The sequence below is a fragment of the Mandrillus leucophaeus genome, unplaced genomic scaffold, assembly GCF_000951045.1.
Source record: "Mandrillus leucophaeus isolate KB7577 unplaced genomic scaffold, Mleu.le_1.0 Scaffold692, whole genome shotgun sequence".
Classification (NCBI taxonomy): domain Eukaryota; kingdom Metazoa; phylum Chordata; class Mammalia; order Primates; family Cercopithecidae; genus Mandrillus; species Mandrillus leucophaeus.
In genome coordinates, this window is record NW_012107497.1 from 3,082,604 (window position 1) to 3,095,961 (window position 13,358).

The 13,358-nt window shown below is 36.8% G+C and overlaps 1 protein-coding gene across 1 annotated transcript in view; it reads left to right on the top strand.

The window, feature by feature from the left end:
* The window catches only part of LOC105555622 (dystrophin), a gene marked incomplete at its 3' end in the record, with an annotated part of 1,920,295 nt that overhangs the window by 1,878,392 nt on the left and 28,545 nt on the right, over positions 1 to 13,358 (top strand). Inside the window, exon 61 of the mRNA XM_012002637.1 lies at positions 11,725 to 11,803. Within this exon, the coding sequence (XP_011858027.1) occupies positions 11,725 to 11,803 (79 nt within the window). The remainder of the gene's footprint in view (positions 1 to 11,724; positions 11,804 to 13,358) is intronic.

Consider the following 13,358-nt stretch of genomic DNA (forward strand, 5'->3'; position numbering starts at 1 on the left):
TGGTGAAAGAGAGACTTGATTTTTAAATAACTTTCTTTTTTGTTCTTCTTGAATTTTATTATGTGAATGCATTTGAAAGAAATAAAGTTTTTAAATAATTAATTATTAAAAAAATATTTGAATGCCTTCCCATGAACAACTAAATGAAGTCTCTATTCTTAAACCTGACAGTCAAGTACAGCTCTGGTTTGACTCCAAGTTACATTTCTAGCCTTATATTATTCAGCTCTTTTTCTGTTTATCCTTCATATCCGGGCCTTTACTAGTGCCAAAAAAAAAAAAAAAAAAATTGCTCATTCTACTCTTGTCACCCAGAGTGTTTCTTCTGTCTTTGCCCATCAAAAGCTTACCCAATTGTGAAGGCCCAGTTTCAAAGCAACCTCCTTCATTAATTTCATCCAGATACTCTGTAACCCCCATAGCTATTTAGGCTTCGTCTAGCAATTTGCAGTTATCAGAAAAAGGAGTATCTACCGAGTGCCAGAAAGTGGTCTCTCCAACTGTGCACGTTACAACATCTCATTCTCTGTGCCTCCATTTCCTCATCTGTAAAATGGTCACTATGGTAGTACTTTCCTCATAGTGATGTTCATTCTTTCAAGTAGTTAGTTTGGTGCCTACTATGAGACAGGCACTGACCTGGGTCCTGGGGATATAGTAGTGAATAAAATAGATTGAGTCCGGCCCTCATCAAATTTACCTTCTGATAAGAAAGACATAAATGAAATATACCCATAATGCTCTTGAAATAGAACTTGGGATATAGTAAATGCTCTATGAATATTTGTTATCATTACTGTCATTGTTGGTAGTGTTGTTATGTGGTATTTCTATTAACACATAAACTAAGGTTCATAGGCTATTAGATAAGATGCTGGTTAAATAGCTAGTAAGGGACTCCAACTCAGGTCTTCCTGACTCATAAAATTCGTCATCTTTCCACTACACTGATGGCTCTAAGACCAGGCTGTACATCAGAACTATCTATGGAGACTTAAAGAAAGTAAAGATTCTCAAGCCTCAGCCTCAAATTAACTAAATCAGAAATTATTTAGATGAGCTAAGAATCTGTATTTTTTTAAAAAGTTCTCAAATAGTTGTGATGCACTGTCAAATTGGGGAATGACTGCACTACATTAAAATTTTTCCCATAATACTTTATTGTGCTTATTTGTAAATACCAAATCTACGAATTCACTAAAGATCATCCCCTTGTTTTCTTATTTATTTTTTCTGCTTCCTCTCCTAGCAAAGTGCCTTATAAACACTCAATAAGTATTTGAGTAATTAATGACTTAATTATTTAAAGTTGCTCTTAAAATGCAAATACTCACAGCTGTGGTACTAGAAGCCTGTTATAAACAGTCATTGATCTTCCTAGGGTTATTTATTAATCAGCTAAGGACCGGCAGTTGGGAAGGAAAGGCTAAACATTTGGGAACAGAACTGAGAAGGCCCTCAAACCAAATGTTAGCCACATTATTGAACAGCCTAGGGCCCCACCTCAGCTTTACCTACACTTCATTGACAATTTCAGGTAAAATACAGAAAATATACTGCTAACAATCAAGATATTCCTCCCTCACACCATTGTAGTTTCATTTCTTTTAAGCTGACACATGTCTTTCTTTTGGAAAATATGGGGGCAACCTGTTTTAAAGAAAGAAAAAAAATCCTTTATTCTTGTCACACCACAAACATGGAGTTACTGCTATGCATTAAGATTATAAAGCAAAATCCCAAAAATGCAGTGACTGATTATTCACAGTAGACATATGAAGTCAAGAAGCTTATTTTTTTCTGTCTTTGCTAAGGCACAAAGCCTGGGGCTATATGCATTTTTATTACACTGCACTGTGTTGGTTTCACTTGAGGATTAAAAAGAGAGTCAAGGCACAGTGCACGAATCCTGATGGATTTTAGGATTTCTTGCTTTCGTGAAAGAAAGAATCTCATAAAGTACCTCAGATTATTGCTCGGGAAGTGTACCTACTAGAAATTCAATCTTTTGTTTCTCCTATAAAAGATAACATTGTATTTGGGATGTTTTCCCTGTGGTTTTCTGCACTATGTAAAGCCACATTTGGAAAAACAAAATAGTTTTAGTTTAGATTTGAAGTGAAAATATCTAAAATAGTTCAGGAAAGTCTTATGAGCATTTGGGGAGCTTACAAACAGCCTTGTGGGTGGGGTGAGGTGGAATGAGGGAAGGGGGAGGTAGGGGGAGAGAAAAGGAGGGCTAGGTCAGAAGAGTGCAAATAGGACAGAGGGAGAGACACCGTAGAGACTGTGAGTCCATGGCAGAGTTTTAATTCTGGTTCTGACAAATCTACGCGGAGAAACAATAGAAGCGCATTGCTCCATCCCCTGTCCTTTGTTAAGAAGCGTGAAGTGTACTTGTTTATATAACTTGCGGCTTATCTTGTGATATGCAAAGAAGAGAGAAGACAGAATGTTGTTGGATTTGGAAGTACAGTGGATGAGATCTTCCGGTTTATTGATTTGTAAAGAACGGCTTGATATTGGTTTGTCAGTTCTGCGTCAGTGAGAGAAAAGAAAGGCGCTTTTCAGTCAGTTGCTGGAGGAGGAGAGCTGGGAAGTGGAAGCAGGGTCTTCTGGCAGACAAGCTTCCTTGAGAGGTGGTCAAATTGACCATGAAGGGAGTCAAGGTCAGGAAGCTTTGGAAATGCTGCAAGGATGGCATGGGATTTAAGGAGGGTTGATTTCCTTGGTTAAGGATTGTTGCATACTTCAGCAAATTCTCCCTCCCAGCCTTTATGAAAGAAGTGTTTAGTAGAAGAAACTGAAAATCTCCAAGTATATTGTTACCCAAAATATAAAAGTTTCTGTCACTGAGATGAAAATGTTTGATTTCCAGTGCTTTATCTTTTTGCATTTATCTACCTGTTTCAGTCATTTGTTAATATGAATTTGCTGATATATGCCATCTTTTTTTTTTCAGACAATACCAGCTCTGTGGTATCTCATTGATTATTATTCCAAATTGCCACTTTTGTTCCTTGGAAATACTCCTGTGTTCAAATACCAGGAGGCGTAATTATGTAATTACCATGTGAACATTATGCTACTTATGGGCCGAAATGCCCCTAGAAAGGAATGCTCCAGTGGCCTCAGAAAATTTCTGTGAGAATGATATCTTCCAAATGTGGTATAAATAAAGCTCAAGAATAAATAGCTAAAGCTGGAATGTAAATGATTTAATGTAATGATGTGGTAAGGTGAGAGCCACTTGACTTCAGTTCCTGTGGCAAATCATAAGATACATTAGGAAAACTTTTAAAAGGGAACCTATTTTTTAAGATAAAATCTGCATCAAGTTACATCACCTTCCAGGCAAAGTAATTCAACTTTCCTCTTTTCTCTTTGAGACGAGGAAAAAAAAAAAAAAAAAAAAAAGCAGAAGAAATGCTTCCTATGATCTCTTCTCTTCCCGTCACAATTTTCATAAGTCTGTAGATGTAATTACAACTAAAGATTTTGACAAATGAAGCAGGATAGGAGGTTGATTGCTGCTTTTCTAAATTAAAATTAATGATACCCTTAAGGTACTTGGGTCTATGAAGTCAATTTAATGTTGATATAACCTGACTCCATTATCACAGAATGAGGCAGTTGCATAAGCACGAAAACCAATACACAAACATCCAAAGTGCATTTTAGAAATCAGTGAGGTGAAAGATTAAAGGCTTAACAATGGACAAAGGGCTTGCTGTCTGTTCTCTCTTGCCTTCCAGTTTGATGGAAGAGTTCATCAGAATTAGAGGAAGAATGTTCCTGGAGAAGTGTTGGGCTGGCACTAGGCTGGGGGTCCTATTCATATCCTGCCTCGCTTGTCTTGCAAGGATGCACAGCCCCTTCATTTGAGGCACTGTTTGCTTCAGCAGAGTCTGTGTACTCTTCTGGTAGATTGTATAGAACATAATAAAGGGAGAGGGGTGGAGGAGAAAGGAAAGAAAAAGGAGGGAATAAAAAAAGGAGTCAGATTAAGAAAGAAGTCAGCACAGAAATATAAAATGGAAGGAAAAAAAGGCTACGATACAGGAACGTTAAAAGGTAGATTAAGGATGGTCTCACATGGCACGCATTAGTATCCGTGCCATAAATCACACAAAATCAACTAATAATTATGCTCCTACTCAGAGTGAGCGCCATGTTAGCACTAGTTGCTTTCCTGTGATCTATCCTGAAGTCAAACACAGGAAACACTGTTTAACTCCTAAGTGCCCTAATGTCAAGAAAGCACAGAAATAAACTCAAAGGAAAGACAATTCAGTCAATTTTTGCATTCAACAAGCCCAGAATGTTTTGCCGCAGAGCTATACCTATCACAAACCTTCATTCCAGAAGACGGCCGGTAGAGGTGGCTCGTGCCTGTAATCCCAGCACTCTGAGAGGCCCAGGAGAGTTCGAAATCAAGACCAGAACTTATCTCAGACCTTTTTTTTTTTTTTCCAGTTACAACTCAAAATAATCAGAATTAGAAGAATAATGGATTTTAACTGAAAGGGATTGCCATTAGTTAAAAGGATTTTAACTGAAACTGTAATCAGTCTCAGGACAGTTTCCAGGATAATGTTTGGGCATGTATTTATCAGTGTTACTTGTGAGGATTTGGGAGTAAGAATGAATGAGGAAGTTCCTCCCCCAACACAGACACATGCACACAAAAACTGTACAAACTGAAAAACTTCAGGACAAAAACTCATGAATAGACTGGAGAGTCATTTGTGTGCATATGTGTGGTTTATTTACTAGCACCACAGCACAAGAAGAGTTTTTGTTTGTCTTTTACTTTTGTTTTTGTTTTCATAGGCTCATTTGTGTAAGTGTTATGTCTGTTTCTTACATTCCCATGGATATTTATCAAGGGTCTAGACACACTGAGAACCAGAAAATCAAAACATACATTCCTAGTTACATATTTTCCCTAGACTGGAGTAAACATGATTTATGTATGTAGTATCAGTAAGACGTAGCTTGGACGCTAGGAAGAAACCACATTGCCTAGCAATGTATTTCCACATGGGGAGGTAATGCTTGTCTCTCCTGAACTTCTAGTGCAGATAAAACTTCAAAGCAGAGTAATTAACAGAAAGGTCAAAAGACAAAGTAGAAGCCCTTGAGAATCTAAAACGAAGTTAAAGAACCAACATTTACATTTAGATAAATTTATGTGAAATATTTCTAAGAGCCACCATGTTGTTATCGGTCCTTTTTCTTTCTTTCTTTTATATTTTTGGTTTATTTAAAAGCAATGATGAAGAAAAAATGAAATAAAGCTATCTTTCACAATACACAGAGGGATGGACTGAGCTTTGGGAAACAGTCACAGCTTGGAATTAAGAGTGTGTGTCATATCATAATTTAGTTGGATGATTTGGTGCTCATTCATTATACCCAAAATTACACTTTCAAATGTACCATGTTCGTACTTATCACAGTGCCTAACAGATAAGAGGAACTCAAAAAACCTTTCATTCATTCACCCATTCAGTGTTTCTTGATCTCTTCTATGTACTAGGCATTGTGATAAATCCTTAACAAGACAGATAAAATCTCTGTCTTCGTGGACAATAAACTTACATTCTAGTAAATATCTTTTGAATGAATGTAGTGATATTTCCTACTGAAGCTAAAAGACGAAGGTCTCTGCAAACAGTACACTGTCTACAGAACTCATCCAAAATGAGAAGGCAAAGGAGAATAATATATAGCCCTCATAACTCTCAAATCTCAAATATGATTATTTAAAAACTAGAGTAAAACAAATGTGGAGGAGATTCGGACTTCAGGGTTGTTTTATAATTTGCTGTTTAACATTTTTAAATTTAGTATTATAGGCAAAATTGAATCTAAATGGTTTTCTTCTTTTCTTTTTTTACTTTCATCATCAAAAATGGAAGAAAGGAAGGAAAGGAGGAAAGAAGAAAAGGAAAGGAAGAAGGGAGGGAGGGAAGTTTTTCAAAAGCTTGTGTCAGGGATCTTGAAAAAGAAATTATTCATTTAAAATATAGTTGTTATGGTAAAGATCCATGAATAAACAGTACATTAATTCATTCAACTAATATTAATTTAGCACCTATTATATGCCAGGTACTGTGCTACTCACTGATGATTTAGTAGGGAAAGATGTGTCCCTGTCCTCATGGAACATATAAAAAAAGGACCTTTTTCTCCTGACATGCTTTTACTGAAGAATTGCTGCAACCTAGATTATGAGTACTCATGGACCAGATGGCAGTTTTCTGCCCATCTGGGATAGTTCTGAAGAATAGACCCTCGTGTATCAATCAAGGTTTCTTCCAGTTCTAAGCCTTCATGATCTATGATCTAATAGTTAAAACAGGATATATGCTCCCAAAAAGATGTTATATTTATATTACTTTTATAAAAGGAAACATAGACATGCCCTATTAATTCAGAAGAGATTGGGTTCCTCCTGGCTGTTTAAATCATTCTATTTAAACTCCTTTATCTCTTCTTTCTTGGCTCCCCTTCCAAAGCTCACTCTTACCCCCTTTAGTCTCACTTCCCTTTCCTTTCTTTAATTGCTGAGACAAATTGTTCATCTCTAACTGGCTATACATGACATCTCCAGTTAAATGTTTCACTGTTAGGACAAATTCATTATATTCCAAATGAATTCATACACACATATGCTATTTCTCCCTTTTCTGTTTTTCATATTGCCATCAGCAATATCTTCATTCTCCCAGTCTTTCTTACTGGAAATCCAAGAGTTTATTTGCTTCTTCAGAAATTAATCTCCAGCACCAAATTGGATAGTTCTTCCTGCTTTCAAAATCCTTCTAACATGTACCTTCTTTTACATTCAATACAATACAGCCTTAATTCTAATGCATATCACCCCAAGTCTAGTAAATTACAGCAGCCTCTTTCTGATCTCAGTCTCAGGTGCCCTTTCGAATCTGTTTTACACCATACCGATCTTCCCAAACCCTAACTTTCCTCTAAAATAGTGAGTCATGTCACAGAAATTTTCAGTGGTTCTCTTTGCCTGCAGGGTAAATCTTGAGCCTCAGAGTCCGGAACACCTTGCTTTGCATCATCTGCTTTCAACATGACTAACTAATTATATCTCACTGTCGTCCTCAACACCACTGTTCTGCAGCCCCAAGCCTTTCTTCAGCTTGTCACTATTTCTTACCTCCAAACCTTTACACTTGCAGAGATCAGGGACTATAGCATTTGTTTTTTGACTATCTCTTTCAATATTAACAAATACTTATATAATGAATAAACCACCAAGGAAAGAACTGATTGTGCCATAACATAAGATACAGGTATATAATTTCTGGCTTTTGCTTCCTGTTTTGTATATACTATGGTTATATTGATTTAAAATACAGCCAGTTAGAAAGATCTAATGCATGGAGGCTCTCATTTTAATAGATTATCAAATTTCATTTCCTTGCATAATTGCTCACAGAATAAAGTGCTTCGTTCCTAAGTCTCAAGCTAAAGCTTTCGAGGACCTTGGTTGCTTTCAAGATTTTCTCCTTCATAAATTTATTTCTTTATTTAGCCAGTTGTGCATTCAATCCACACAAAACTTTTCTCCAATTGTAATTTGTGGAAAGAAATATTTTATGCTTAATTCTTCTCACTGTCATGCCTTCTCTTAAATTTGAGTTATGAAGATGGAAATTCACTTTGATCTCATTTTAAAATCTTGACAATATTGAGTGTACACTGGAAACTACCACTAGAGCTCTCCTTGTATAAGAAGGCAAAATTCTTCAGAGATTGGGAGTCTAGAATGAACTTTGATGCTGCATCGGCTCAGTCCCTATGAAACTAACATTCTTACTAGAGAAAGTGGCCTATGGCACGGTCATATTCCTTTACTATCTACATCTTCTCCTTGAGATTTCTTTCTCAGTAGGTGAAAAGATTTCTGATCAGTGTCCACTCCCATATGGCATCCTCATCTTCTCCTCCCTACCCCAAAACACTCACATTTATCTCTAGATTGATTTATTTATGGAATGACCCATTCTAAATTTAGAAATAATGACATATGCCAAACATTTATTTGCATGCATTTTTCCACAACCTTTCTCTGTGATCTTATGATATCACATTCTTCAAGACCAGGAATTGACCTTGCATTGGGCCATAAAATACATTGGGCCATAAAATACATTGAACAACTGAAGTTTCATAGATATGCACACTAGAATTGGTCTGCATTCAATAAACTGATTGAAAATAAAGAAATTAAAAAGCAAATTACTTATTAAGTATTTATAAAATACTTTTATTCAACTTTAATCTTCAGGAGAACAGTTAAGAGCAAGACCCAGACTGAATGAGTTTGAATCTGAGCTCTGCCAATTTACTAATTACTGAAGCTTAGGCAAGTTGTTTTTTTTTTTTTAACCTCTCATGCCTCAGTTTTCACATCAATGAAGTGGGGGAAATAATATTAACTCCTATTGCAGAGTTACTGTAAAGATGAAATAACATAATTCATATTGTCATGCATGTATTGCTTAATAAATATTAGCCATTTTTGTATTGTATGTGGTACCCTGCACATTATAGACTATTGCTCTCCTGTTTTCCTTTTTTTTTTTTTTTTTTTTTTGAGATGGAGTCTTGTTCTGTCGCGCAAGCTGGAGTGCAGTGACATGATCTCAGTGCACTGCAACCTCCACCTCTCAGTGTCAAGCAATTCTCCTGCCTCAGCTTCCTGAGTGGCTGGGATTACAGATGCTCACCACCACACCCAGCTAATTTTTGTATTTTTAGTAGAGACGGGATTTCATCATGTTGGCCAGACTGGTTGTGAACTCCTGACCTCAAGTGATCCACCTGCCTCGGCCTCCCAAAGTGCTGGGATTACAGGTGTGAGTCACCACGCCTGGCCTATTCCTCTCCTTTTGTTTACCATAATAGCAGCAAGAACAGTAGCTGGTGACATTTATTGAGCAATTACTACATGATAGAAACTAGGCTAAGTGCTTTACATGTATCATCTTATTTAATTCCCACAGAACTCTATAAGTTATATTACTGTCCACATTTTACTGATAAGGAAAGTTAAGAATAATTTACCCAGGGACATTGATTAGTCAAGGTTCTCCAGAGAAATAGAAGCAACAATATACATATGTATGTACGTATGTGTGTGTGTGTGTGTATATATGTATGTATATGTGTGTGTGGATATATAAAATCAAGTATTATCTCATGCAGTTGGAAACTAAGAAGTCCCATGACCTGCTGTCTGCAAGTTAGAGAGCCAGGAAAATTGATAGTGTAATTTCAGTCTCAATCTGAAAGCCTGAGAACCAGAGGAGTTGATGATGTAAATCCCAGTCCAAGGGCAGGGGAAGACTGACATCCCAGCTCAAGCAGGCCTGCAGGGAAAAAAGGAACATGCCTTTTTGTTCTGTTTAGGACCTCAACTGATAGGATGATGCCCACCCACATTGCGGAGGGCAATCTACTGAATCCGCTGAACTAAATGCTAATCTTGTCTGCACAAGACACACCCAGACACACCCAGAAATAGTGGTTTGCCTGGGCACCCCATAGTCCAGTCAACTTGACACAGAATTAACCATTACAGACCTGCAGTCAGTGCAGTCAGTGTGAGTAGGTATTCTTGTTTGTTCCGCATCTCTTCTCTTCTCTCTCTCTCTCTCTCTCTGTCTCACATACACACACACACACACACACACACACACACGTACCACATTTACTCATTTATCCATTTGTTTGGTCAACTAGTCATTAAACAAATATTTGCTACCATTTTCTATGTGCAGGGTTCTGTGCCTCCTGCAGAAAGGGTTGGAGACATTCAAAGACAAAGGTAAACAAAAAATGGTCCCTGCTGTCAAGAAGTTTACAATCTATTGCAAGAGACATGTCCATATAATTCAAATGAATTGTATGATAGAAGTGCTTCAAGTATAAACCATATACTGTTAGAATGCTGAGGAAACCATTAATTCTAACCCGGGAGATGGGGAAGTAAGCATATAAACACTCACAGCATTGATCTGGGAGAGAAGTCGGGTAAGAGCATTGCCGAGAGAAGGAGCAGCATGAAGAAGCCACACACAAGAGTTACATTGGATGGAATAGTGCAGGATAGGCAGGTAGTTTTGGTGGGCTTAGCAGGTAGAGTTTGGGAGCGCAGGGTCATAAGGTTGGGAAGGAAGGTTTCATATGTCCCTCATGCTTTTGTGTAGATAAAATAAAGCAAATCCTGCATTTTAGGGGAACTCCACTTGGTTATCCACGTATTTGGGCCAAGCAAAAATGGGCAAGGCTAGGGAGAGTGAAAAAATGAGATTGTTCTGGATATACACTAGGCACTTAATTGATATTGGAAGGCCAGAGTTGGTTTGAGACCAGACTACCTGAGCCACTTTTCTGATGAGATTAACATCGATTTTTACCTCTTGGGAATTCTGCACACCACAGGAACTATCCCCTGAGTTCCGATTGCTCTGTGCAAGCTCTGATTGACCCCTAGTTTAGCATGGACTGTTCACAACCAAATCAAAATCCAGAGTTAGAGAGCTAGGATGCCTGGAGCTACCTCTTATATTGGATTGGCAAAATGCCAAATGACTAAGTATAGTATTTCACCCATAAAATTATTCCTTTTTCCCCCCTAAGAATAGAATTCACTAAGTTGACAGCACACTGTGTCAATATATTATAGAAAAACCTAATAGGAAAAAAAGAATGGTGGTTTTCACTGCATGCCACCTAAAGTTATATTTCTCAATAATTTCCAAGACCACTGAAAACTGAAATCTGAAAATTAGTTTTATCTTCCTATCCACCCTGTTTTATCCCAAATTTAAGCCTTGCCTGTACTTCTTTGATATTTAATTAATTTTTTTTTTTTTTTTTTTTTTGAGATGGAGTTTCACTCTGTCGCCCAGGCTGGAGTGCAGTGGCACGATCTCTGCTCACTGTGGCCTCCCTCCTGCCTCAGCCTCCTGAGGAGCTGGAACTACAGGCGTGCACCACCACACCCGACTAATTTTTGTATTTGTAGTAGAGACAGGGTTTCACCATATTGGCCAGGCTGGTCTCGAACTTCTGACCTCAAGTGATCTGCCTGCCTTGGCCTCCCAAAGTGCTGGGATTACAGGCATGAGTCACTGTGCCCAGTCCATAATTAAATATTAATCAACTATTGATTAATTGCTAATTATCAATAATTAAATATCACTCAATGGTTTATTACCTATTCATCAATATTACTTCTTTAAAAATTTGTCAAAAACAATAGACTAAGACTTAAAGACAAGACATGTCATTTCTGAGATTCTGTAGTCACCTATACCAAATGGCACCCTCCCTAATGTTTCTGTGAAAGTAAAGATTTGTATTTTTTTTATGGTACTAATTGAAGCAGTAGTTCATTTGTGGCTGCCAATGAGTTGACTGTTTAAAAAAAAAAAAAAAAAAAAAAAAATCTTATTTTAACATTGTTGAGAGAGGAAATCCTTTGTGTTTGGCCTTGGATTGATAAAAACGAGTCTGAGATACTATATACGGTAAGTGGATATTAAAACTAGGGCTATGAATTGTTGCTTTGGTGTTGTCAGCCTTGGAGACTCAAAGTATCTTATCAGAAAGGATACATTATTTTAATTGTTCCTCATTATATAGAATGAGAGAACATCATTTCTCTCCTTTTCCTCCCAGGTGGCCGTGGAGGACCGAGTCAGGCAGCTGCATGAAGCTCACAGGGACTTTGGCCCAGCGTCTCAGCACTTTCTTTCCAGTAAGTCATTTTCAGCTTTTATCACTTAACTTTATTGCATCTTGATTAATAAGAATTAACAGTTGAAAAAACAAAAGAATTAAGAGTTGAATTATAATAATCTCTGTCAGATGTAGTAGAAGCATAAATCATCCTGAAATATAACTTGGTTGATAAATTTAGAAGGGTAGGAAGAAGAAGCCCAACTGGATCATTTTGCCCAGTCTTCAGCTAATGCATAATTGTTTCCTGCAATATATTCTCAAATGTTAACTTCATTAATAATTTTGAGTCTTTTTGAAAAGTATGGAACACTTTGCTCAGGAGCCATGCTAATATTCTCTGTATCATTCCAATGTTAGTATATGGGCTGCTGAAGCAAACACATACCTTTGAGTTTTTAATTTCTGCCTATCAGTTCAGTTCATAAAGCTAATAATTATGATATCATGTAATTATAATATGATCATTCAATATGTGTTACTGTGATTCTGTAATTCTTTATCTCTAAATAATTCATTAAATACTCCCTGCCTTATGAAATAAATGACAATTCTCAAAAGAAGGCATACAAATGGCCAACAGGTATATGAAAAAATGCTCAACATCACTAATCACCAGGGAAATGCAAATCAAGACCACATGATATATCATCTTACCCCAATTAGAATGGCTATTATTCAAAAGACAAAAAAATAACAGATTCTGGTGAGAATGTGAAGAAAGGGAACTCTTTTAAGGTGTTGGTGAAAATGTAACAGTAAATTAGTAACAGTATGAAGATTTCTCAAGAAACTATAAATAGAACTACCTTACCATCTGGCAATCCCACTACTGGTTATCTATCCCAAAGCTAAGAAATCAGTGTATCAAAAGGGTACCTGCACTTGTATGCTTATCGCAGCACTGTTTACAACAGCAAAGATGTGAAATCAACCTAAGTGTATATCAACAGATGAATGGATAAAGAATATGTGGTATCTATACACAATGAAACACTGCAAGAATGAAACTACGTCATTCACAGCAACATGGATGGGACTGGAGGTCATTATGTTAAGTGAAACAACCCCGGCACAGAAAGACAAAAATCGCATGTTCTTACTCTTGTGGTAGCTAAAAAAAAATTGATCTCATAAACATAGACTAGAATGATGGATACTAGTGGCTGGAAAAGGGTGTGGGTAGAGGGGGAGATAAAGAGAGGTTGGTTAATGGGTACAAACATCCAGTTAGATAGAAGGAATAAGTTATATCATTTGACAGCAGAATAGAGTGACTATAGTTAACGACAATGTGTTGTATATTTCAAAGTATCAAGAAGAAAGGGCTTGAATTGTTCCCAATACATAGAAATGACAAATACTCAAGGTGATGGATGCCTCAAATACCCTGACTTGATCATTCTGTATTCTATGCTAGTAAAATATCATGTTACCTCATGAATATGTAAAATTTTATGTACCAATAATAAATAAATAAATAAATAAATACTTTGCCTCCAAATTTGAAACCTCAGCCTATGGGTATTCCCTTTTCCCTAACTATTTGCATCCTTTTTTTTTTTTTTTTTTTT